The sequence below is a fragment of the Brienomyrus brachyistius genome, unplaced genomic scaffold, assembly GCF_023856365.1.
Source record: "Brienomyrus brachyistius isolate T26 unplaced genomic scaffold, BBRACH_0.4 scaffold35, whole genome shotgun sequence".
NCBI lineage: Eukaryota > Metazoa > Chordata > Actinopteri > Osteoglossiformes > Mormyridae > Brienomyrus > Brienomyrus brachyistius.
In genome coordinates this window covers 266,125-292,709 of record NW_026042310.1, presented here as the reverse complement: position 1 = coordinate 292,709, position 26,585 = coordinate 266,125, and the positions used below count along the sequence as shown (strand labels likewise).

Here is a 26,585-nt window from a genome sequence, read left to right as displayed (position 1 = left end):
GGCTCGCAAACTCACACACAGACACACACACACCCCTTGTGCAACAACGCCAGCTGCAGCAGGGATGTGCCAAGTGCTGGCGGGAAGGAGAGATTGTGGGGGGGGCTTGAACCCCCTTGAACCACGTTGGTGCATCTATGTTTGCTTACACACACACACACACATGCAGACACATGTCAGCCACAGAAAGTGGTGCTTCTTTTAAAAATGCCCTTAAACTCTTTTAGCATGTAAAGCAGGGAACATGCAGGGGCGTGTGAATGAGCACACATACGCATATGTGCGTGGGGACACGTGTGCACGCCCTAGTCGGATCCCCATCCGTACCCACCCCCAGCTGCCAGAGTCAGCGTGCTGTTATTTTGCTCGTTTGAACAGGTGGTCGCCGCGCGTGCGACGCCTTCTGAGAATTGTGGTGGGGGGGGCATCCTCACCACATTACGTCTGTGGTTCAGTATAGGTGCCCCTGCCGCCCCCACCTTGAGACTCAGTAAAGCAGGTCTCGTTTCGCCAGATCGACCAGGCGCAGTGGCACGGAATCGACACCAGTATGTTGGGGGTTCCAATCCCTCACGTCAGGCCCTTTGACTTTTGTGAGTGCCATGGATACAGCTGAATGTACCAACATTTTCACCCTCTGTTGGTCAGGCGCTGGCATTGCCGGTTAGTCAGTGATGCCTTTCCCTCAGCCTGTTGTTGTGGACCCCCCCCCCCCCCCACACACACACACACACACACACACATATGCATTCTGAACCCCAGGTCAGCCAGATGGTGAGGGTTTATTATTACGGTAACAGGCTTCGGCAGGCTGACGGCGAGCCCTGTCAGAACGGCAGATGGGTCGTGGTAGCTGGGTCTGTCCGCCTGCGGCAGTCAGTGTGACTCCGTGTGAGGAGGCAGAGGAGGGAACGCCAACAGGCACCCTGACTAACCCGCCAACACACTGAGCAACTCCCCTTCCACCGCAACAAAACTGCCACGGTCGGCCAGGTTTGGACCCCATCTCCTACCGGCGACCTTTATGCAGCGCTGGGGAAACCAGGTCGGCGCTGCCTTGGAAGAGGTGCCAGATGGATAAAGAATAAGAAATCAAGTAACCTAAAAGGGCCAAACTGGTTTAAAGGCTTGGATTTCAGAGGCCTGTAAATCCCCCACTCACCTCGGTTGTGACATCATCTGTATTGTGACGTCACACGCTGCAGCAGTGTCAGCAGGGAGCGAGCAGCTGTGTACAGCTGTGTAACGTATTATATGTATGTTAGAGGAGGTCTGCTAGATGAAAGACTCTGATGCCAGGGAGCGGGAGGGGTGCGTTTTCTCAACCTCTCGCTCGCCGGCAGTGTGTGGCACCTCTCCTTCCCTTTAATCCTCCATCTCTCCCAGCGTGATGAGTTGCCCTCGTACCCTGCCAGCTTTTCTCACCGCGCTGATGAAATGTCCTCGTGTTACCGTCTACGGCAAAGTTCCGGCATTGTTTTATAGGTGAGTTTGTGCTTATCGGTTTATCGGTCCGCTCTGGGAAATTATGAGCACCTGGATTCAGGGGCAGGAGACTGAACACAGTCTGTAAGGATCCGGGTGGGAGCAGAGTATCTTACGGAGCCATCTCCTCTACAATCTGATTGGTTATCTCCCTAAACCAATCTTTTTTTTTTTTTTTGCTCCGCCCTCAGAACATTTCTGTGTAAGTATCACTCCCCATGGGCGTGTTTTTCATCTCCCACTTTCCTCTATTCTGGCTGATTCTTACTCCTCTCCACCTCTGTACCGCTCTCTCTCCAGCCCTATCATGACCCCCCCCCCCCCCCCCCCCCCCCCCCCCCAATGACAAGGAAGACATGGAGAGAGAGATGAGGTAGATGGTGACTGCGGGGGGTGGGTGATGAGGGTAAGGGGGAGGGTACAAGGATCACGTCTCTAACGGGACAGGAGGGGGCCTTGACCTCAGAGGCAGGATGAGGCAGAGGAAAGGGGCGACATGGGAGATGGACAACAGCAGGGGCATTAAAAGGGAGGCAAACGACAGCCAGGAACTGGAGCCCAGCCGGCATCCTTCTTTCCCGTTTCTGTCGTCGCTGGTAACACGAGCCTGTCTGAGACACGACGGCGTCTGGGTGCAGAGAGGTGTAATGCGCCCAGGCCTGATTTCGGACCAACTTCCTCCTTATCCTCATTTCCTGGCGAATTGTGGCAAACTGACACTCTCAGAGTGTCAGAATGCAGCAAGGAGACAAGCTTAAATGCCCGTCATCGTCATATTATGCACCATCGAGGGAAAAATTACCGTGTCCCTCTGCAAACATTTTGGTTTGATCTCATCAGTAATGTCCACAATGAACGGCAATAAAAGCTGGAATTGAAGGTAATATATTAAATTGTTATATGGGAAATGAGTTGTGCAAGGTAGGTGCAACATGATCTTTGGGGAATTGGTTTCTGTCAGTGGAAATTGCAGGGTTTGTACCAGATGAAGCATTTTTTTTGTGTAACTGTAACCGCTGTTTGGTTTTAACCGCACCGATTTGGTCCCTGGTAAATACTGACACCCAGTGGAACTTTCGGGAAGTACAGTTTTATTTCAGCGGTAACGGGCGTTAGTATTAAATGCATGACTCATTTATGACTTAATATCCGGTTAGAAATTTTGAAGTGGAAATTCTGTGTAAGAACAATTGACCTTTTCCATTGTGGTTTTGTGACTGCTGATTTTGTGGTTTGCTCTCTTGTTTACAGTAATATGTCATATTTACATTTTATTTATTTATTTTAGGTGCCGCATCAGGAATTGATTTTGGGTTCAAGTTCTGGGAGGCTTGTGGAGGCGGTCTGGCTCTGTGGCACAATGGATAGCATGTTTGCCTTTTAGACTTTGACTGGGTGAAGCCATTTAAAGGTTGTGGGTTTGAGTCCCACTGGAGTCACGGGCGTTTGGGAGGCAGTGAATTAGGACATTGCGATTGTGATCAGAACCTTGCTGTTTTGAATCCCAGAGTTCAGCAGAATAGTTTTATAGTGGCGTTGCATGCAGCAAGGCCCTTAACTTCCAGTTGCTCCAGGACCTGGCTGACCCTGTGTTCCCAATGTATGTCACTTTGGATAAAAGCTTCTACTAAATACATATATGATCTGTTCCTTCAAATATTATAAAAATGTAAGTGGATGGACCATTTGTAACTGTCAGTAGTTTCTGGGTGAGCAGCCATTCCTCCTTGATATTCAGCATGTCAGGGTGAGTTTAGTTTTCAGTGTTTAAGCTTCCAATCTTCTTTATGTGAGCTGGAGCGCTGTGCTGGGGCGTGTGTGAGCACGGTCTGGTCTCACATAGGTCACCCGGGAGTAGGCCATGCACTGTGCTGTAGTGTGTTGATCAGCTCCCCAAAGTGGTTGCCATTAGGCCCCCGTAATAGCGAGAGAACAGTGACGTTACCCAGGGAGAGATCCTCAATCTAGACGATCCTCGTCTGGAACATATCTGTCTTTTCTTCCATCTTCACCAGGCCCCTGGATTGGATATGGTGGTCTTAGCAGTTCCGCTGCTGACGTACCCCAATGCTTAATTGCTGCACTAACCCACCGCAGGCTGTGTCAGTACAGGGGTCTCCCTGCCCCCAGGGCACTGGCGATGTAGTGAAACATCCAGTGTCGTGTGTTAATTTTTTCCTGCAAATCTGATTAATTACCTTAACCTTTACTACCATAAGTGATGTTGTTATCCCCGGTATTACAGTTTACTCTTATAATTCACGTGAAGTGACTCTATGGAAGCAGCATTCTGGGATTCGAACTGATAACTTTCTGGATAAGTATCAAGGCATTTATGAGCTACCAGAGTGGAAGGGCCTATACCGAGATCAGCAATTGGTCAGACAGCCAGTGCTGGTGTGCTAGCACTAACCAGATATCTTCAGATTTTGTGGGTTTGAGTCCCCCAAGCAAGTTTCATTTCAAAAACCCACTTTCATTGTTTATAATAATCAGGAGCACGGTGACTTCACCCAGAACATGTCCTACAGTTGCCACTACATCCCATTTTCTTTGGCTTCCATAAAGTTTTTATTAGATTTCTGTTACGTTATAAACTTTGACGTGTGAATAAGCTGCAGGGTTCCTTATGAGGTTTTGCAGCATTTCGCTCATGTTGCACATTCACCACCATCACCATAGCAAAGTTACAACAAACATCTTTTGAGTGACACCCTATTATCCAGATTGCATCACTCAGAATCAGCAGGGAGGAGGGGCTCCAGACTGTTCTATTCTGGGGCGAAAGGGTTGAGCAAATGAATAATGATGTTAAGGGTAGCAAGTATGAACCAGTGTGTCTCAGGCTCTGATAGGGGTGGTTTCACGCCTGCCCCCCCACCGTCATTAATGATGAGCTCACTCTCCGTTTTACAGCTATTGTTTCTGAAACTCTGACTCACAGCTACTCGTATGCAAAGGGATCTGACTCCCTGACAACCGCGATACGCCGCCATCGTTCGGATGGCCCCCCCGACGTGCCACTAGGAGAGAGGCTCCATCGAGCCTCATGGCCCCTGCTATGGTGACTTCCTGCAGAGGCATAAAACTCCCACGTGCTCAAGGTCTTCGCTCCAGAATGAATGTTATCGGCGTGGACCCAGAAGACGATCAGTCACACTGAACCACAGCATCACTGCATGTGGGTCTCAGTTGATGGGTTTATATTAGACATTACGTGCAGTCCATCCATCCATCCATCCATAACCACCTTATATGGTACAGGGAAGCAGTGAGCCGAGACTGAATCCCAGGAAGCGGAGAACACAAGGCAGGGGACACCTTGAACAGGATGATATCTGCATTGCATACCTCTATCGACATTACGTGTAGTAACAGGCCCCTATAGGGAACATGAATTACAGTACCTTTTGCCTTTAAATGTTTGTTATACTGTGTGTGTGTGTGTGTGTGACCGCTTACCATGTACCAGGTCGCAAGAGGCCGAGCAATCGTCCATGCAGATGTAACTAGAGGAAGTGCCTGGATTTGACAAACAAATTACAGCCCGATATCCCAAAAGAAGCAAGAACAAAAATCCAATTAGGGCAGCGCTTATCGGTCGCACTCGTCCAATCTGCTGTCGGCGAGTGGTCGCCCCGGAGACGGACTGGCTGGCTGTCATTGTGCTCAGCCTGAAGGACGCCCTCCAAGCCGTCAAGGGTGGTGGGACAGCTTCCCATAAGGCTGCCGGTGGGGGGTGGGAGGATCTTTCTGGGGATTTTTTTTTTTCCCTGCGCTAACAGACTGGCTTCTTCGTTTATTCGATTCCCTGCGAAAAACAGAGCTTTGCTTTAAATCTTTAAGCATGTACGTTAATTGGTTGGTTGGTCGAGGTGCCTCGACGGCATTGCGTCATACAGAAGCTCCTTGTATTTGACAATGTAGATCTATTTGAAAATGTTGGTAACTAGATTGCTTCAGCAGATGGGCCAGTGTTTGACAGGCCAAGCCTCTAATGGGGAAAATGACCCCCATTGTTGGTTCTGGTTCTATGTCTAGATGTCTTACTTGACAAAGCATTGTTGGTAATCTATGTATGTCAGCATTGGTTAGCGCTTAGCACGTGCTAGCTTTGGTTAGCATGCGTTAGCATTACCCTGATGCTTGACATGGCACAGGATGCTGAAATGATGCCCATTAGAACAACACATGAATTATTCAAGCAGACAGTGGCAGCAGGCTTTTGTAGTGCTTCACATGTGTCAGCCAGAAGGTTTCAGGATTCTGATCTTTGGGGGAGATGCTGTTGTACCTTTGAACAAAGTACCTAATGTTGGTGTCTTCTGTGAAGTGTAATATTTCTGAAGGGCAGTATGACAACTTGGTGCGTCTCACTGGGGCTTAACCCCTCCCTTCCTCCACCCCCCCCCCCGTTGTGGGTTTAGTTCCTGCCCCCTATGTGGTTTTGCACATCTACCCCACGCTTGTCCAGATTTTCTTCCCTAGTCCAAAAACCTGCAGCCACGTAAATCACTGTCCATACATCACCATTAGCGCGTGAGTGTGAGTGCATCCTGTGCTTCCTGGTATTGGCTCCAGGCTCAACGTGGCCCTCTGCTGGATACGAGGGGGGACAGACAGATAGGTGTCATTGTTTTTTAGGGTAAAAAAATAAAACCATGTAACTAATGCAGCAAGGTTTTAATGCGTAGCTGATATTTAGCATGCATGTGCTGTAGATCCTGCTCCTGGTCCTTTGCTGATCTCTCCATTCTCTTATGTAATCCGGTGCATTTGTGGAATGTGGAAAGTGTGTCTTTTCACAGCAGAGAGGCGAGCACTGACCTTTTTGTGGGCAGACCAGTGCTTTCATCTCTCTGATCTTATGGAGGGTGGGGGCCTGGGGGGTGGTTACTGTTTTTAATGCGGTGTGCCTTTCTACCTCGATACTTATTCTCATAATGAGCCGGATGCGTGTGTCTAAATCACAGATTCCCAGGGATACCTTGTTGTCAGTTCATGATCCATAGAGCCGTGAAGATTAAGTGACTCGGGGAAAAGTGGTAGCGCCTTAGAAAAGATTCGACGCGGATGAGAAGTCAACGAATGCAGATGTGTGCAGACGGACCAAAACGTGCGCAGATGGACCCAAACACACGCAGACAGATGCAAAAGCAGAGGTGCTTGGATACACCCCGACGAACGCGGACACGCCCAAGGTCCGGCACCACACGCTTCTTCCATCTTCTACCATATTTGTTTGACTTCCTCTTACCGGTGATGTCAGTTGCCCAGCAACCGAGCTATCAAGGCCTGATTGTTGCCATGACGATATGCCAGGGCTATCACAGGATAGAATAGAGACGGGAGAAATGAGTGGAAGGGGGTACCGGAGGAAGAGAGAGGATGAAGAGTAAGAGGTGAAGGAGGTGCGCTGAGGTGGGGGGGGGGGGGGCTGAGCAGATGGACTGTGAGAGGTAGAGTAGGTTCATCTCCTCCTGAGCTGTAATTTTCTGCATTTCTGACCTGCAGTATGATGTAAGGCTTGGGGGGGGGGGAGCAAATTTTCTACATTCTGGAAGTTCCCTAAAAGAGTTATGACCTGTCTGAAGCAGCATCTCCTCACACAGACCGGCTGGTCCCACCCTGTGCCCTTCAGCATAACTTCCATTTACAATTACCGTCGATAAATACACAAACAATCAGTGATATTTCTGTTATCGGTCTGTTTGCAAAGTGTCACCTCCACCGCCCCCCCCGGTCCCTAGTTACAGTGCCTGGACATGGAGGTGGTCTCTGTGTCTGCCTGTCAGAGTGTCATCATGGCCCTGTTTACTCCACGTCTCAGGATTCACATTCTCGAGGGAACTGCTGTTGTACCCTTGACCTTACTTAACTTAGTGTTTTTTCTTAGCAATTCCAAGATCCGTGCAGTGTAATGATGCTGTGTGATGGTTCAGTCCAGTAGGAGTATGAGATCCAGTCCCTGAATGGCCTCCTTCAGCAGCCCTTCCCCGGGCCCAACCACGGCCCACCGAGCCCCTGAATCCGGTCCAGTCCGATGTCCAGAGCCTGTCTTCCCCAGAGAGTCTGTGGGTGTCTGTTTACTCTGTGGTTTACCACCTACTTACCGCCGTCTTGGGGGATGGAGGGAGGGGGTAAAAAAGGGGCTGGGGGGGTTGAACCAATGTATCGTGACCCCCCCCCCCACCTGATCCAGGGTCTTACCAATACAGAGATACCCAACACTGATACACAGACTGCTTTTCTGCAGTGATCTGCACACAGCGGTAATGTAGTGTTACACCAGGATGATGTAAGAACGTGCGGCATTCGTTTTGGCGTCATTTGGTTGTTGGTAGTAGTGTTCTCAACTGGCATCCCAGTTATTGGTGGGTCGGAGTGGGGGGGGGGGGGGGGAGTACTCTTGCCTCATGCCCTGCCTGAGCTTTCAGGGGGATCCTGACTCACCAAGACATGATGCTTTGTCTCCCATTTGTGCGACTACAAGAACCTTGGAATGTGTTTCTTTGTACATACGCCGTCACGCTCTCCCTTTAAAGCGAACACACAGTGATGCTTGGCGTCCGAACATAGGGTCAGTCGTCCATCCAGTGCCCCCGTCGCCACAGTTACCAGGGAGGCCGTACACCTGCTTCATCAAAACTGAGTTGTAAAGGACGGATGTGAATGGAAGTGGAAGGCAGAGGGCGCCGTGTGTCTGCGCGTCGGGTTCGAGGCCGGAGCGGCTGAGACTTGCACTCTCTCTCTCTCTCTCTCTCCCTCACTCGGTCTCTTTCTCACTTCTTCTTGCCGTCTCAACCTCGTTCCCTCCCTCCCGCTGGCGTGTCAGGAGCACGTCGCGTAAAACACGCAGTCCGCCGGGGATCTCCGCTCCGACACTGGCGGGGCGGGCGGGGGGCACAGAGCCGTCACACATCTCCGGCTTCCAGGAAATTCCACCCTCCTCATCCTCTGCGATCGCCCCCCTCCCCTCCCTTCGCTCGGCGCCCCCCCTCCTCCCTCTTTCCTTTTCGTCTCCCCCTCCCTCCTCCTCCTCCCCCTATCCCTCGCTCCCTCTCTCCCCTCTCTGCCAGCGTCTCAGACTCTGCTGTTTCCTGTCTTTCTCTGATGAAGGGACGCACTAAGCTCCCCTTGCTCTGTTCTTGTGTGGTAGGTACAATTTATCTCTCAGGAGAAGCATCCCTCCTCCGTCTCATCCCCCTCTCTCTCTCTCCCTCTCCTCCCTCCCCCCCCCCCCCCCCCACCCCTCCCCGACCATTCCTTGCCATGCCGTGCTAACTCGAAGTGTCAATATTGCCATGGATGGTTTTTCAGTCGATAGCAGCAGAGGCTGTGTTCTGCGGAGTGTTGGTGGGGGGGGGGGGGACGGCGTGGGGTGTCTGTCTACTTGCCGTCATGCCGGATTTCGCAGAGAGAGCTCTAGTCAGTCACCAGTGTAGTTCTGCGCTCGCCAGCTGTGAGTCACTGCGTGTTTGTGTTTGTGTTGCTGGCCGCATACTTGGCATGTCACCGTGCGTGTGCATGTATACCATGTTTTTCTGTGTGACCGCTCCCCCCCCCCATATTCTGTTTGTCCCTCCTCCCCACCGGTACGTCCGCCCGTATTGATACCTGTTTGACTGCAGGCCGTGATGCAGATCTCCGATGTGTGTGCATGTCCGCGTGAGTGCGTGCGGCGTGTCATATCGCGTGCGTTTAATTGGTGCCGTGTTACAAATGCGATGGGTGGCCGGAACACGATGGCGTCAGCGGTGGCGCTGCCTGGCCGACCTGGCGGACTTGTTGCTGGGCGGTGGTTGAAGGTGTGGTCGTGTCCAGGTGTCTGGACCCCGGGGGGGGCGATTGATCAGAGCCTAGTGTTGGTTGGGGGGGGGGGGGAGCAGTTGTCCTCACGCTTCACGGTCCGTTTCCCAATCGGAGCAGGACTAATGAGGCGGCCTGTGTGACGAGGCCCTGACGGGTGCCAGTAGGGGGGGGGGGGGGGGGGGGGGGGGGGGGGGGGTATCTGTTTTTTATGGGATGCAGCAAACGGGGGGAGGGAGGTTTTCACTTTTCATGCCCTTCCTTGCCCCCCCTCCAATGCCCGCTCTTGGCCAGGCTGTTGTGATGAAGTGAAATGTTTAGTGGACAATATATAATATTCATTTGCCTCCTGCAGACAGAGGTGTGGAGGAGGGGGAGGGGGGGGGGGGCGCTCCATGACCACATGACTGTGAGGATGAGACTCCAATAGGATGGTCATCCTCACTTTACGGTTCCACACCTCATGCTGCTGGGAAGGCTGGTCTTTCTTTGAGGACACTTGGGAGCAGATGAGTATGATCAAAGGTGGAAATCATAATCTATTGCACATGGACGATATGATAATGTGGCTGAGGCAGCATTGAGAGCTTTGAGGGGCTTAAACCCTCTGCAACAAGCATTATTATGGTAGACAGAAACCCTGGTAAGGGGGCTGTATTCTGCACCAGAAGGCTTTTGGTTCAAGTCCCGCTGAAGTCCTTTTACCCTTTGGTGAAGGTGTCTGACCTGGATCATACCATGGAAAACACACATACCCTGAAAACTAAAAGCTGTATCGGCAGCTGAGTTCCTGAACCGAGTTCCTGGTAGTTAATCTAAATACAAAGCAAGACCCTTTAGTTTCCCCTTTGCAGGTCTTTATGGTGTGACCCAAGGCTAGTTATGGTCCCTGTGGGGATATGGCTGACATTTCATTTAACAGATGCTTTTATCTGAAGCGACATGCAATTTAGAGAACAGGGCCAGCCAGACCCTGGAGCGTTTGGGGGTTAAGGCCCTCACTCAGGGGTGCAATAGTAGAATCACTCTGTCAAAACTGGGATTTGAACTACCGACCTTCTGATCCCAAGCACAGCTTCCTAGCCCTCCAAGCCACATATTGCCTCTGGGAACCCTGCTTCTGATTTTCTATTACCTCTCCCATGTCCTGGCGCATTTGTTTTTCAGTGACCATCTCCACTCTGATTCTCTCGATGGAATCACAAGGCCAGTGAGATCGATTAATGGCTTGTTTCATTAAGAAAGGCTGGGTGAACTGGCAGCCTTATCATGGATCATTCATGAAGAATGATTGGTTGGATGATTATGCAGGCTAATAGTGATCGTCAAATAGGACGGAGCGGTTTTCTGGCAACGTTGGGCCAGAAGCTGAGTGATATTGAGGTCCAGGATGTAAAAGTGGATTCCTCAGCATCATTCCAAAAGCATGTTCTACATCCTGCTGTTATATTGATGCGATCAGACTGAAGGAGACAATTAACGAGTAATGTTTAATAGACATTTAATTATATGAGCGCAGCGGTCTCCAGGGGCCAGAAATGCTGAGGGCCCTGATGGGGCCTCTGCATGTCAACCAAGGCCTCCCCAGCCCTTTTTAGGGCCTGAAGCGAAATTTGATCAACGTAGTTGTCATTTGTCATCTTCTTTCCCATTCTGACAGGCTGATTGGATGGGGCGCCCCCTGGTGGCTGCTAGGCCCTAGGCAGCCTCTTAGTTTGCTTATGCCTTCAACCTAGGGGTCTAGAGCAGCCCCTCCTGGATAAAGAAGTAAAAAAGCCCAGCCTGGTACTAGGTTCTTAGTTTTGTGATCTTGCATTAGTGGTAAGGAGTCCCAGTCTGTTCTGTTTTTATTTAAGAACCCATAGTTTGAGAATGGTCCACGTTTTTGCTCCCTCCCAGCATCCTGATGCTCAGGTTCCTCTAAAGGTCCTCGATGTGATAATGCTCTACCAGAAGCTGGGAGGGAGCAAAAATGTGGACTGTCTGGGAATCCCTAAGGCCCGGATTCAGAAACACCGTATTAGACCACAGACAAGGAAGAGGATGACTGTAACTGACCATATCATGACGTATGCCACAGATATCTGTCATTCGTCAGTGTCTGAAGCTAAGGGTGTAACTCTAAGTAATGCGTTGTTTTATTAATGTAGTATTTACTTCTGTGAGCAGTGAAATAGTATATAAATTTAGTTCGTACATATAATCTTGTGTGTGAGATTATAACTCTTGTTATATCTTGTGATCTGAGTCTGAAGCAGAGCAGGCAGATTGAAGACCTCTTTAAGCTTCTAAATTTTAGGAACAGTATCGAAAATTGGTACCTGGAATAAAAATAGAAGAAGAGAAAAAGATGCCTCTAAACCAATAAAATAAACAAAAGTTTGTTTTGCTGGCGAGGACACTGAACAAATTCATGAGCGTTTCAGTCTGTTTCAAACTGGATGTGTGCCGGCTCTTTCCACGTGAAACATGTGGAACAGACCGACCAATGAGGTCTCCCCACCTCCTGTGGATGTCGTCATGGAAACACGCTGGCTCTTGGGAGTGGTGCTTTGGCTGTGTGCTGCTGTTTGTATCATATGATGTGGTAACCGGGTGGAGACTGGTGTTGCTTTGAGACGCAGCTGGGCCACATCACACAGCAGGCTATTGCACAGGCTGTGATGGGGCTATTTTGTCAGCTAATGGGCATCTTGGAGAACAGGGTTTGTGTGGAGAGCAGGGTTCACAGGAACTGGAGTCTCCACAAGACCTTGTTCCACCCCTCCAGTCCTCTCTGAACCATCCCCGCTTCCCCTCTATGGATTCGGATGCTGGGCAGGGTATTGGGGCAATTCTAGGATTTTTTTAAGGTGGAGGGTATAAGACCATAATTCATACAGAGGGGCTAACCATACTGTTAGCCAATGATATGTGGTGAATTGGCGAGTGACAGGGAAGGGGGCACTCCGAGGGCCAATCAGCTTTCAGCTGGGGTTACTTCACCTTGGCCCCACCTCTGTGCACGCCCATAGCAGGGTAAGAGTATTGTGGAGTAGGGCCTGTTCTGCATCGGTCACTTGTTGCGTGTGGAACATCCTATAAATATTCCCCTGTGAGGCATGTTAAATTACCACACCCCCCTCACCCCTGAAGTCCCCCAATTATCAGACAGTAGTGATGGCCAAATGAAGCCATTCGAACCATTTGCTGTATTTTCTAACCCCACTAGGTGGTGCTCTTGGTTTGCTTTTGGGCGTGCTATCAGTTTTTTTTTTTTTTAAACAGGAAGTACCACCTAGTGGTGTCAGGAAATACAGCAAATGGTTCATGAGGTTTCATTTGGCCATCACTACCAGACAGTATTGGCTGTAAAGCTACTGTAATTGACAGTGTCAGTAGATACTGTGTGGTGTTAGGGAAGCAGTTTAAACACAGCTTAGCTGGGGACATACTGCTTTCCTGGGGTCTGATCTATTTTACTTCCAGTCTAAGGAAAGCCAGCTGAGGGGAGGGGGTGAAGCCGCCCCCACCTCTGCCATTACAGGCCCTGCAGGGTACTTTAAGGGGTCTCTCCTGTGGGTGGAGCACTGGCCTTTTCCAATACTCCCTACCGCAGTGCTTCAACTTGGATTATATCACAACTCTCATTATTAATGCTAATGTATGTGTCTCCAAAGTCAGGACCTTCCCAGTCGTGTTATTTCATTTTTGCACTTTCAGCACAAGAATACTGATTTTACACTAGAACTCATAACTGGGCTGTTTTGCGGCCTGCCAAGCTAAGTGTTTGCAGACTTTCTTTCGATTGCTAATGAGCACGTCACCTTTCCGCAAGGAAGCTCACTGCAGGAATAAGGTTACTCATTGTGTGTAAGATATTTCATGTAAGCATTCGCATGACGTACCAGCTCAGAGTTACAACAGCTGAATCATTCCTGTGATTACATCCTACTTTCCCTTTACTAGCCTCTCCATCCTTATGTCCACGTGAATGAGTCTCAGCCTGTGTGCAGTAAGGTGTGGGGGGGGGGCATTAAAACTGAATTTGAACCTTTTATATTCTGTTCTAAACCCCGCATTACTTCACCGACCGTTTTCATCCTTTATTTCAGATTCCTCTAGCTGTGTGACATTTACAGGCGGTCAAGGTCGACCCTCCGCTTTAAGTCATGTTTTATATCCATGGAAACCTTGAATAATCGGGTGCACGAGAGAACGCTTTGTACAGACAATGGCGTGCGCCCGCACGCGGGCGGAGACGCCGGCGCACGCGGATAACGGGGTCTGTTAGCGTCACTTTTATTGCGTGTTTGTGTGTGTGAAAGAAGAGAAACGACGGAGAGATAAAGGAGGATGAGCGACTGTTTGGCTTCCGTTGCTTACCTGTGGCCGCGTATGTGAATCACTCCGTGGCTGTAGTAGAGTGGAGTCAGCTCAAGTGCCGGTATATTTAGAAACGGGGCCGTGAATCACACACGCGTCTGAGTAGGAGTGTGGAAATTTCGACGCGTATCGTCACAGGGCAGAGACACTTGTCAACAGGGATACATAGTATCCTGGAATGGGGTGGGGGGTGTTTAGAGGGAAGGAAGGCCCCTCAATACAAATGGCAAACCATCGGTCTTATTGTGTGCAGTTTATTTATGAGATGCGGGGTACCAGTACAAAATAACGTCTGAAAATGAGCATAGGGTATCAAAGATAGTAAACATTTCAGAAGGAATGATTAATTGCAGATCAATTTTTCACGCACCGTCACACTTTAGTGCAGCGACAAAGAGCACTCCTGATATATAGCAACAATAAAATAAGTTTTAAATTATTAATATAGGTACTAATGTCGATTTGCAATGCGGACGGGTGGTATGGGGTCTACAGAAAACTAATGTATATCTGTTAACATCTTCGCGATATTTCTGCAATACTAGCGGGACATTTTCGGTTAATGTAAAGATTTACCAGCTCTGCCGTGCTGTTAAATCCTCCGGTTTCGGATACGACCGGCACATGTAGTTATACGGATGGCCGTTGTTGTTTGATTGCTCGTGCGCACGGGGTATTGCACCACTTTATTGCTTGTTTAACATATTTGTTCATGCGTGTTGGAATAGGCCGGCACCGGGGCGGGAGATCTTGAAACGAGAGTCGTATATTTATGAAGTTATTGATCGAATAGAAAGATGGGGTTACTTTGCTGTGTGCTCAATCGATATGTGTACATACATGCTTGCTGCTTCGGTCTCACTGGAAAACAAAGCAAATTAACCGATCGGTGTGAAACACAAGCGTTATATAACCACATAGGTTCTGAAACTTTTATGTAGCACGGTCTTTTAGGGATGGCAGTGCACCGGTCGCTGAATGACGTCCAGGTCCATCCAGCCGAAATTGGTGGGGGGAGGATGTGTGATCCCCGGTACACATAGCGTACTGGCGAGCGTGCTTGCTGCCGTCCTCGCCGCCTACCCCACGGTGGCGTGTCCTCTCTCATCTTGCTGACGTCAAGGCGAGCGAGGAGCTCCGCTCCGCAGTCGCTCCTGAGATGAATGCACAATAGCGCGGCCACCTGGCGCGCTAGCACCGCCTTGTGGATGAGGGCTGCCACGACAGCAAATGCAAAGCGCTTTAACCAGCGGTCTGACGGCCAGTGAGCAAATGTGCAAACGATAAATAAAAACTCTGCCCTCGTTTAATACGATAAATCTGTTTATGAATATATGTGACAATCTCCCACAGTGAACCTAAGTCATGTTTTGCCTTATCAGTAATTTGCCACGAAGTAAATATGGTTCAATGCCCGGCATTAGTAATTAGTTATTATCTGATATTGAACCTAGGCGGATACATCTAATTGCCTTATGCTTTTCTGCAGAAAGTGAGATAGATTTGTGCAGTACTTAGATGCCAGAAAATTACCCGAGTGCATCGCAACAGCAGGTCTGACATGCCCTAGCACCACTTTATGCTGGGATGGGACTTAGTGGTTTATTGAGTGGAAGCCAAACACACACTGCCGTTTCCCTGCTGGCATGTTATTTGCGCACTGCATTGTCCAGCCCCGTAAACCAGCATCTCACTCCATGCAGCTGATGAACTTGCTCTGTCTCCTGCGACGATGCTGGGGAGCCTCTGTTTATCTAAAGCAGAGCTTTATTTGTTTAGAAGGTTCCCGGAATGAGACGGTTCAGGAACTGGACGTTGATGACGCGTGTTATGGGTTCAAATCTGAGGTGTGGTACCACATGTGTGCAGCAGTACCTCTGAGAATCGTCTTTCACCTGAACCATCTCAGTAAGCCTCTATATACTGTATGGGGTAATTTCTACATTGTGAAAGGGTGAAAAAACAAGCAAAGTATTGTGGTTATTGATTCAATTAGCATTGATATTAAATAAAACGGCCCGATCCTGTAAAAATAGAGAACAAAATGAAGTGCCCCAGTAGGACACTGGCCCACCTTTCACGTTGGCATAATTTGCATAAGTGCAGAAATACGACACAAAAAGTACCGAATGCACTCTTCCACAAGAAATTCCTCATTTTAGTGCTTGATTGACAGGGGTGGAAACCGGTCTGGTGAGACTGTAGAATTTCCCGTCAGAATGGGAAGTATACCTTAACTATATCTCTGCAATCTTAGAGTCATTAAAATCTCTTAGCTGTGTTAGCCAAAATAATGTACATCCGGGCCGGCTCAGAATATCAGTTTATGATCCCTAAGCGGGTTATAGGCTTTTAAGTTCTCATTTACCTCAGCAAAAACAATTGTTTGGAGGTACCTGTCATCTTTACACTGGGTGTCCCATGTTCATGCAAGTCATTCTTTTGTTTTACTGCGTCCCTGTACCGCTTAACTTTACGGCCCAGTCTTCATTTCAAGTAATCGGTTTACTGATTTCAATCAGGGATTGTGCACTTGCGTCCTTGAGCAAAACTTATGCCGCAAATGAAAAATGAATGGAAGTATGAAATACGAAACCATACGCCGTGTGAGTTTGCTGTGGGTGAAATCTCCCACTTAGCCACCGAAGAATAAACCTAATTAATGATAATGAGCCTCTGTGCTTTGCAGAGGCCACTGTTTCCCAAACACAGCAGTTTAATTATCGACTGAACACAAACACAATGCAAAAAAAAAAAAAAACCGTTTTTAGTCCAAAACACCCGGAAAGTATTAGTCATCCCTATGATTCTTTTAAAAGTTGTTTAATTTTTTTCTCCCTTTATAGAGAATTAATACCTTTTTGACCCTCAAACCTGTATTTTTCTTTGTGCTTAAAACTGCGAGGCACTTATTTAGAATATTGTGCAGTGTCATAGGGTCATATTGGTATGCACGCTGGTTATGTTACTGGTAAAGGAAGTATCACGGGAAAATATGCACCGATATCTATTTCTATCTTGTCTCTGCTTGACTCTGACACCGCTGCGACTCCCTGTCACCCTGCCGGGTGTAATACATATTGCAGAGCCAACACCAAAGCGGGGATTGTGGGTAAAGACCAGGGAGAGGAGGTCACCTTGGTCGGTGTGAAAGTTACTGGGGGGCTGCTAGTTACTGCGAACGCATTGGGGAGGGGGGTCGGCCCGAACAGACAGGAGGCGGCGTGCTCAACAGCGCGCATGATACATTCAATAAGTAATACCAGTAGGGTTTCTGGAATAGATCTTGGAAAAAAATGCATGCCTATATTTTGTCAGTTCTTCATTCCGCTGTGCTTAATTATTTATGCGTTGTTTTATATGCGTGATGGTCTGGTTGTCAGTCATTTTCAGTTATTTAACAGTTTTAAACATCGGTATGTCCCCAATGTCATCAATTCCGCATCACAATAATGTTCGCCGGACACCAAGCAGTCACGTTGAAGTTACGCAGTTCAGGACCACGGACAGCGGGCAGTGGCTATGCGAATCTGCGGCCGCCAGAGAACGCTGTTCGCACGTTCTCTCACAGAGTTGCCCCGACCCATTTAATAGTCAGCTGCAAGAACAACCCGACAAATAATTAGTTTAGTGTGAAAGTGGTTCTTGTGTTGGTAACAGAGAGACCCTGTTTGCTAGTATAAGGATCTGTAATCGCAGGGGCGCTTTCCGCGGCGGAGGAGGGAAGACGCCGAAAGGTTAGCGCGGAAGCCGTGGGAGCTGGGACAGCCTGCTTCGGCAGCTGACGACCTTCATTTCGCAGAGGAGGAAAAGGAAAATCAGAGCAAAGGTGGCCGGGCCGTGTGTTACGTGTGTCCACGGGTTTGTGTCCACGTGTGTTCACTTCTGTCTGTAGCTGTCCCGATGCCGTTTTATTCGTGCGTAAACCGTTTTCATCCTTGTGAGAAGCGCCTCGTCCTGTGAACTCCCTCTAAGGTTACCTTTCACTTAGGTTGCGTGTTAAATTTAAACAACGCATCTTAACCCCACATTATTATCAGTCCCTCTCGAGCTGTTTCATTCGGTGATGTATAGAGGCCTACGTCCATAATACAAACGGTGGCTATCCGTATTTTTATGTTTCCCGTTGGCCGATTTTATCGCTGTCGCTCGGCGTAATTGTATTCTTAATCGCGGTGTTCCTCTTTGTTCATCCTTGCTTTTTTTCCGGACATCTTTAAGTAACACTGCGCTCGCATTCCAATCTTTACGGTCGATCAGACCCCCTCCCTTGCTCCCCCTTGCTTTTTAGTTTCTCTCTAAGGAGAGAGAGAGACACACACACCCATACAGAGAGAGAGAGAGAGAGAGAGTAGAAGGTGGAGATTGCGAGAGAGAACTGAATAGGGAATGGATGGAGAGTCTGACACTATTTTATACGTTGTTAACCATGCAACATTTAAATGAACTCCGGGAACTGATTGTTTGGTAACATTGTGTCGGTGCCATCCCGTAATTAAAGCAATAAGTACAATAGCGCTCGGAAACACGCATGCCGACTGCCACCGGGATAACAAGCGTCTTAGGATACGACTGAGCCGCCTTTGAAGCCATCCCCGTTACCCGTTTGCTCCATAGCCTGCTTTGAATCGCCGGCGGTGGACAGTAGTTCGGGTCTATGGGTGTCGAGCTGATGTCTCCGCCTGTGAGGAACCTGAAGTGCTTTTCGCCGGTGATGTGTCAGTGTAAGGTCGTCTGTAGTAGCCGGACCCTGTCCATGATGTTCGGCTGCAAGGTAAGGCGACACCGCGGCCGGGCTGCTTTCTCCCCGGTCCCCGCTCCCTCCGACGCGTATCTCCGATGCGCTCCGAGAGGAATAAGCGATGAATGAACCCGGGGCCTGAAAAACGGCATGAGTAAGTGAAATGCGAGTCGGGCGGGAGGTGACAAAAGCCGGCAGATAAGGCATATCAGAGTTAATTGCCGCTTATGAAACGCTTCACATCCGAACGCGATATTTTGGAGCTGCTGCTGACTGCGCTTTTTGACACTTCTGTGCTGGAATGAAATTCCTGTCCGCTGCAGCACAATTGTACTAGCTCAGTATAATCTGATTTTAACTTGTCGGCATTTGTCCCTTTTCTGCGGTTTAACTTCCAAATCCGTTCCGGTAATTCAGTGTCGCGGTGCGGGTTAATAAAGCCATGTGCCAAATTATATAGTGTTGATGGAAACTAGGCACTGGACACGCTTTCTTGGGTTTAAACTTCGGACGCGTGTATTCCTGGATTTCAATAAGCTGTTTAAATTACACAACGCGGCCTGTTTCACGGGTTTTTGAGTACGCAATTACTTTGACGTTCTAAGTCAAACTTCTCCCTATAGGACAAATTGGGCTGTAATGTGCCAGAATTAAACGCGCGCTTATTCCGCATATTGCTGTGTTTTTTTTTCTTACACATTTTTAGATTTGTCGATGGTGCTGTAGTTACGTTACAGCATGCATAATAATTATTACGCATGATGTATAATAATTGAACTATTAATATTAATGGATATTGCACCCCCTCCCCCCCGACTGTGCCACTGGAGAGACGATGGGCACAGTTAAATGACACTTCTCATTTGGCTTCTGCTCACAAGGGTGTGGTGATTGATTTTTATGCCGCTTACCGTAATACAGTAATACGGAAACAGCCTATAACGTCATATTTTAAATGATGTGTTTTTATCTTTCAGTGGCAGTTTCACTGGCAGTTTATATACGCAAATGTTTGTTTACTTTAAGTGAAAGTGGTGTGCGACAATTCCACAAGGGGAAAGTTAAATATCTACTAATAGTGCAATACAATTGTGAATGATGAATGTATTGGATCGGAAATGTATTACGCATTTGATGTGTTATAATTGTTCGTTTGACATTTATCTTGACACGCCCTTAAAATATTATTTGCCTCGGAATTCTAATGAGGCTGTCTTTAACCGTGATTTTTACAGCATAAACTACCATAATTTAATGTACAATAGGTATAATCAAAGCCTGCTTGTTAATGTACAGCTAAAAGGCTTTTATACAAAAATGTAGTATAAATGTAACGAGTCCCCGCCCCCTCTCAGTAGACCATAATACAACGTTCGGTGAAACAGGAATTCAATAATTAGTCAAATATCGCCATCAGACTGTTTAGGATACTGAGGGTGATTGAAATAAGTTCCTGTGTAAATTTCCAAACCAGTATGTGGCCAAACTTTGCAAATTCTTCCTTTTAAACAACGCCCCTCCCCCCGACAATTATTGCGATTCACACACTATGTAGGACTTCCGGAGAACAGAGCAAATCTGCCATATGAGCAAGCGGTAACATATTGGGCCTCACAAATAAAATATCTGTCAAACTCTCATTCACATTTTATTCCTGTTATTCTCGCACATGCCCGTTTGCTGATGCATTTTCCCAAAAGGACCTACAGATTTTACGGGTATGCACTCCTGGTACGTTCGCTGCATCCACTGGCTGTAATTCATGCTAAGTGCCTTGCTCAAGGGTACTACCGTCGTATCCCAGTTGGGACTGAGAAGGTTGTTACTCCTTGTCTTCGGGCCGGTTCTTTCCTATAACCACGGTTTTACCTGTGTGCTCCGTTTGTCCACCCTGCCCAGTTCGATGGCATGGTTCTGTCGTCTCATGTCTGCAGAATACTTAGAGTTGGGGCACGCTGCTGCGTTTCACACTTACAATCAGAACTTTGGCTTAAAGCTCTTTTTTTTTCTGCCAGTGAGGTCCAGCTCCCTCCATCCTCACTGCACGGGTGGGACACAGCGAACGTTTGAATGACCAGAATGGGAGTATGAAAAGCCATGTGAGTGTGAGTGTGTCACAGAGTAAGAGGGAGATTGACGGCCCTGTCTGGCCAGGGAGCGGTACGGCCAAAGCCTGTGAGCGCCCATGCGCTGTCCTTGTCGCACAAATCAATACTGCACTGGGCAGCGCAGTTACAGGGGTGGGGGGGCGTGGCGCCAAACATGTATGTAGACTCGACGTTTGAGCAAACATTTAGCAAGCAGACTGTTACCAATCAGTGTCTCCATGGGATTCAGACTTGCAGTTTTGTTCTTGTTTTTAATCACATCACATGTTCGTTTTTTAAGCCTCAGCTACGTGTATTAAATGTACCGAAGCTCTAGCCTCAACGCAGCTGCAGTTTAAAGGTGCCACACTACAGCCCCGGCACCTGAAGGTCGCAAGGTCAGTTCCCACGTGGGACAATTACTGTTGTACCCTGGCACTTACCCAGAGCAGGTTCAGTAAAAAATACAAAAGGGCACATTATATGTCTGCAAAGCAACTTAATGAGTGCGGCAGACATCCCTGTGGGGGATTATGGGAAATTCTCATAGAAACACGCATCTTCCGCGATGTCCACGTCACATTCAGTTTTACATCACAAGCTGCCTCGGTTTTTCTCCCTAACAACAAAGCACAGAGATTCTGTGAGTGCTTATTGGGGGGGGTGTCAGACGTTAAAATCACTGGGGGGACAGGATAAGGGGCTGGCCACGGGGGAGGGGTCTGGATGTCGCTGCATGGGATCGATGGAGCAGCCCTCGGGGGACTCGTTAGCTATATCTTACGGGAAGGGAAGCCGACCACGGGTCTTGGCCTGTACTGTCAAGACCCAGGCCACCGCCTGCTAGCCGATCAGGCTGATCGATAACGCAGCCCGCCAAGGACTTTTGGGGGTGTGCGAACGGAACCCAAGCTGGAAGCGCAGATCCCCCTTGGTCCACACAGGTCTACGAGGAATCCGATGTGAGCCTCATGGTATTTGCTATCTACCGTGCAAGCAACCAAATCTCACACCTGAAGAATTTGGGGTGTATAGCGGGCCTTCCGGGCTTCAAACCCCATAGGCTTCCAGTAATCAGTCCAGGGTGTGAGTCAGTATACCGTTATTGGGCTTTACTTCAATGATGTCATCCCTCACTACATTAGCGTGGGTTTCCTCTCTTTTCCCAAAGGGTCCAATAAGTCTGGGTGTGCCTGTAAGTTCATGTCTGCTGGCTTGGCTGGGAGTGTCTCTGGTTTTTCGGGCGGGGTGGGGGGGGGGGAGGCTCACATTACATCCTCGACTCCCCAGGTCATTCGATAAACCCGATACCTTGTTTTACATTTGATGGGAGCAAGCTGAAGTCGGGTGGCACCTCCGCGGCCTCACTTCCTGTCACATGACCGTCCTCCGGGGCCTCACTTCCTGTCACATGACCGTCCTCCGGGGCCTCACTTCCTGTCACATGACCGTCCTCCGGGGCCACTTCCGTCGCTCGCCAGTGTGTCAGCGTAGATCTAACCTTGGATATAGCTTCCACTTTTACATGGCTGCCTCATCTCCACGTACACATCACGTGCAAACAAACGCACGTCCTCTGTCCGAATGCAATCCGGCGAAACCCTCGAGATTTGCTGACAGCAGGAGTCGCCTTCGTTTCGGCTTGATCCTGATCGATACTCAGCACACGGCATGCTTGTACGGATTCAGAAAACTGAGTCACCATTTAGTCGGTAGGAAGAATGTCCTCTCCCTCGCATCCTTAACGGCTAAGGCATCCGGAAACATCTGGACAGAATATCGAAACCAGAAAGGCAGGGGTCCGAATCCCCAAGTTCTGACCTGTTGAGTAACATAACATTTTTAGCTTCAGGTCCAGCTGTTCACGGAATATAATGACGGCATCAATTATATCGACTGCAGGTATCTTATGATCAGAGGTATTAAATTATTGAGAGGTTATTAATATTTATCTGTTTCCTGTATGGCGTGTGGTTGAACTGTGTTTTGGATCAATCCGTCATCTGGGACAGGAAATAGCTCTCTGCGTTTGCCAGCCTTGTCGGCTCTCAGTAACAAGCCGTACTCAGAAATCCATTTTGCATGGAAGCGAATGCGTATGTACATGGTGGAGGAGCCCTAAGCTCCGCCCCCTGTGATGATGCGCCCTGGTGCGCTCTCACGCCAGGCCTCGTACCGCAGGTTAGGAGTGAACCAGCCACGCTCTGTCTGCAGTGGTTATTTTATCAGGTCAAAGGTCAGCTCTTGGGAGTAGCCAGTATGGCTAAGGGACTGACACGTGGCTGGAGAACCAGCAGTTGGCAGTGTGTCAGGTACGGAGCGAGGTTAGGGGGTGTAAAATGACCAGGGCTCCAGAGGAATAAACCCACCCCAATCGGCTCATATCGTCCACCCCGCCCAGGAAGGCTGAGATCGCTCTCTCTTTCGCTGTGGCGGAAGTGGCCTCTTTATTCCTCGGGGCAGCATCTCCTATGGATGGGTGCTGTGGTTTGATTCTGATCAGTGTTCCGGGGGCCCAGGCCACCAGTTTTGGATTCTGGGGGAAGGGGGGGGGTGTTTTTGATCTTTATTTAAGGATCCCTGACACCACCAGCATTCGTTCTTTTTCGCTAAGGTTCACACCCCGAAACCCTGCCTCATTTCCTGGGGTGCCCCCGCTTAGCTCAAATGGGGTTTAACTCAAGGGTACAGCAGGCGTCCCCCCCCCCCCCCCCAACTGCTCCATCCAAGTCCCCCCCAGCTAAGCCTATTTTGACGACATTTGAAATGATGTAATGACTAATGGGGAGAGTGATGATGTGTGTTTGTCTGTCTGTATTATTGCTCAGTGTTTTTCTGTGTATGTTTATATGTATCTGTGTGTTTGTATTCTGTGCTCGTGCAGGTCGGTGTTCCCCTCTGTGGCAGTGTGGGGGCGCTGTCACACTGCAGCATAAAGGACAGTCTGTCTCTCCCCCTTAATCTCTTAAATACTCCTGACAACAGCATTAGCAGCACCACTGTCCCTCTGTACACTGCTCCGCCTGTCTAGTTCCCTCAGCATCCTCACAAAGCCCCTCCCCCTGACCCCGTCCCTCTCCTCCCCTCCCCATCTCTGTATTTTGAATTCCCAGCCTTGTGTAGGAAACCTTGTCATGCCTAAACTTTCTAAACTGTCAGCATTTAAGTTGTTCCGCTTTGCCATGTCCGCTGGTACGCTCGGTCGTGGTCTGCTTGTAGACGTCTCCATCGTACGCTGAAAAATACTATGTGTAAATATCCTAGAAATCCTCTTTGGGGAAGTGAAAATGTTTATCGAAGCAAAAATCTGGGGCACGCCTGATGGGTGTTGATGCTGAAACCAGGAAAAGGCATCGTCTCTGCAGCGAAGTAGAGCAGTAGTGTGTGGGGGCGGCGCCGGAGCGCGTGTAAGTAGGCCGTGCTCAGGTGAGGGCCGCGACCGGACGCCGCTGTGTGCAGGATCCCCCTGAACGCGATTGCGCCATCTCCGCTTCCCGGTGCCAATTCACTCCCCGTTGCTGGGTGTCTCGGGGCCTTGCTGTCTCGGTGTAATGTGATATCGTAGGAGCGCCGCCCCCCCCCCCCCCCCCCCCCCCCCCCCACACAGGTACTGCTCTGCTCTGTATCAGTTTCTTCTGCTTCCTCTAAAGCTGCAGCCTTATGGTGCGGCAGAGTGTCTGTGTGTGTAAGTGTCTGCAACGGTGTGTGTGTGTGTGTCTGTGACTGTATATGTGTCTGTGTGTCTATGTGCGTGTCTATGTATGTGAGTGTGTGTCTGTGACTGTATGTGTGTTTGTGTGTGTGTCTGTGACTGTGTGTGTGTCTGTGACTGTGTCTCTGTGTGTATTTGTGTATTTTTGATTGTCTGTGACTGTGTGTGTGTCTGTGACTGTGTGTGTATTTGTGTCTTTTTGATTGTCTGTGACTGTGTCTGTGACTGTGTCTCTGTGTGTATTTGTGTCTTTTTGATTGTCTGTGACTGCGTGTGTGTCTGTGACTCTATGTGTGTCTGTGACTGTGTCTCTTTGTGTATTTGTGTCTTTTTGATTGTCTGTGACTGTGTCTGTGACTGTGTGTGTATTTGTGTCTTTTTGATTGTCTGTGACTGTGTGTGTGTCTGTGACTGTATGTGTGTCTGTGACTGCGTGTGTGTCTGTGACTGTATGTGTGTCTGTGACTGTATGTGTGTCTGTGTGTGTGTCTGTGACTGTATGTGTGTTTGTGTGTGTGTCTGTGACTGTGTCTCTGTGTGTATTTGTGTCTTTTTGATTGTCTGTGACTGTGTGTGTGTCTGTGACTGTGTGTGTGTCTGTGACTGTATGTGTGTCTGTGTGTGTCTCTGTGACTGTGTGTCTGTGTGTGTATTTGTGTCTTTTTGATTGTCTTTGACTGTGCGTGTCTGTGACTGAATGTGTGTCTGTGACTGTGTGTCTGTGGTCGTTTGTGATGTCAGAGTTCAGCTTCTCAGTTGCTGCAGGCTGTATTGATTGTGATTGCTAGTAGTTGCTCAATGTCGCTGACTGTGCTGGTTATATTGTATATGCTATGAGTTGCTGGTTGTGCTGGTTGCAGACGGCACATTTTTATGGGTACATTGGCTCTGGGTACAGAGACTAAGTAGGTAGCGATGGAGGCTCAGGACTGCTGGTTCGATTCCAGCCTCTGCTCTGGGTCTCCTATGCTGGTGGCTCAGGTACCTCTCGAAACCTAAGAACATTCGTTCAGGTTTCTCTAAATGGCTCTCAGCACGCTGATGTTCAGGTTACTCTAGGCATTTTTCTGTGTGCTGGTGTTTAGGTTCTTCTGAGCAGCTCTCACCTTGCTGATGTTCAAGTTCCTCTAAATGTCTCTCAGTGGGCTGATGATCAGGTTCCACTGGGCAGCTCTCAGTGTGCTGATGTTCAGGGTCCTTTAAACACCCCTTAGCTTGCTGATGTTCAGGTTCCTGCAGTTGCCTCTCAGCATGCTGTTGTTCTCCGTCAGCTCCCTGTGCTTCCCAGACCCGGCTCCAGGTCCTCGTGGCCGTGACCAGATGTGACAGGGTAGCTATCACACATTAACACTGTGCGTCGGATCTCATGTTTCTCAGCTGGCACGCGGTCAAGTTTGCCCCTCGTCTACGGAATCCGTGCATCTGCTCTGACTTACAGAAGGTTTCTGCGGTCTGCTCCGTCAGTTTCCCTGGTCCAGGATTCTTGGTGCTTCGCAATGTCGTTCTGCACAATCAGCCCTTAGCACCTGGCAGCATGCTGCCCCGGAGAGCCCCATCCCAGCCGACCTGCTTCCACTTGGTTGGAGGAACAACTGCAGCCAGTCTACAGCACGGGGACAATGTTGTAGCCATCTCCACTGCCAGTTCATTGTAAAATCTGCCAGGCTGGAGATACGAAAGAGTTTCAGATCCGGCTTAGCCTTCGCTATGTATTATTTATTTGCTTATTTATTTATCCCCGATTGTCTCACATCACTTAACTTCACTCAGGGGTGCAGCTTCTTTACGAGAGCAATACAGAGCTGTGTGTGTGTGGGAGTGTGTGTGGAGTGCAGCCCCGTGCAGCCAGATAAAAGAGATGAGGCCCACAGGAACAAAGCCGGCAGCTGCCCTCTCTGCGTGCAGAACGGGTGGGGGGGGAGGGGGGGGGGAGAGAAGGTACCACGTCTGCGTGTAAGTGCTCGTGCTTGTGGACGTCTGGGGAGCAGGCCGCTAGCAGCAAAGGCTGTTCCTCACACTGGAAAGCAACGATGTCGGCTGGACGTGTGTCGCTGCACGTTTCACGCCCCTGTGAGGATGGTACCAGTTACAGGGATCACTGTCCAAAAATAACAATCCCCTGCCCTGCAGTCAGCTGCGGGAGCGACCAGCATTGGGGGGGGGGGGGGTATCACCAGGCTTCTTACTGCTTAAAATGAAAGGAGCTGGGTTCAGTACCCATTTTATACCATCCATCCATCTGTCCATCTGTAGGCCCTTCCATCTATCCAACAACCACTTGACCAGTATGTTTTTGGAGAATCGGCGACTCTGAATCGCCTGTGATGTGTGTTTGTGTGTGTTTGCATGTGAGGGTGTGTGTGTGTGTGTGTTTGTGGTGATGTAT

General features: G+C 49.1%; 1 protein-coding gene across 5 annotated transcripts in view; it reads left to right on the top strand.

The window, feature by feature from the left end:
- The window catches only part of LOC125721802 (disks large homolog 4), a 76,279-nt gene that overhangs the window by 11,777 nt on the left and 37,917 nt on the right, over positions 1–26,585 (top strand). For 2 of the 5 annotated variants that reach the window (XM_048997895.1, XM_048997894.1), the window contains exon 1: positions 18,030–18,433. The exons of 1 other annotated variant lie outside the window; for it this stretch is intronic. In XM_048997895.1, the coding sequence (XP_048853852.1) occupies positions 18,317–18,433 (117 nt within the window). In that variant the 5' untranslated portion in view covers positions 18,030–18,316. Of the gene's footprint in view, positions 1–8,595; positions 8,641–17,200; positions 17,489–18,029; positions 18,434–26,585 lie in introns of those variants that run through there. 2 more of the 5 variants (XM_048997896.1, XM_048997898.1) reach the window with 2 other exon arrangements.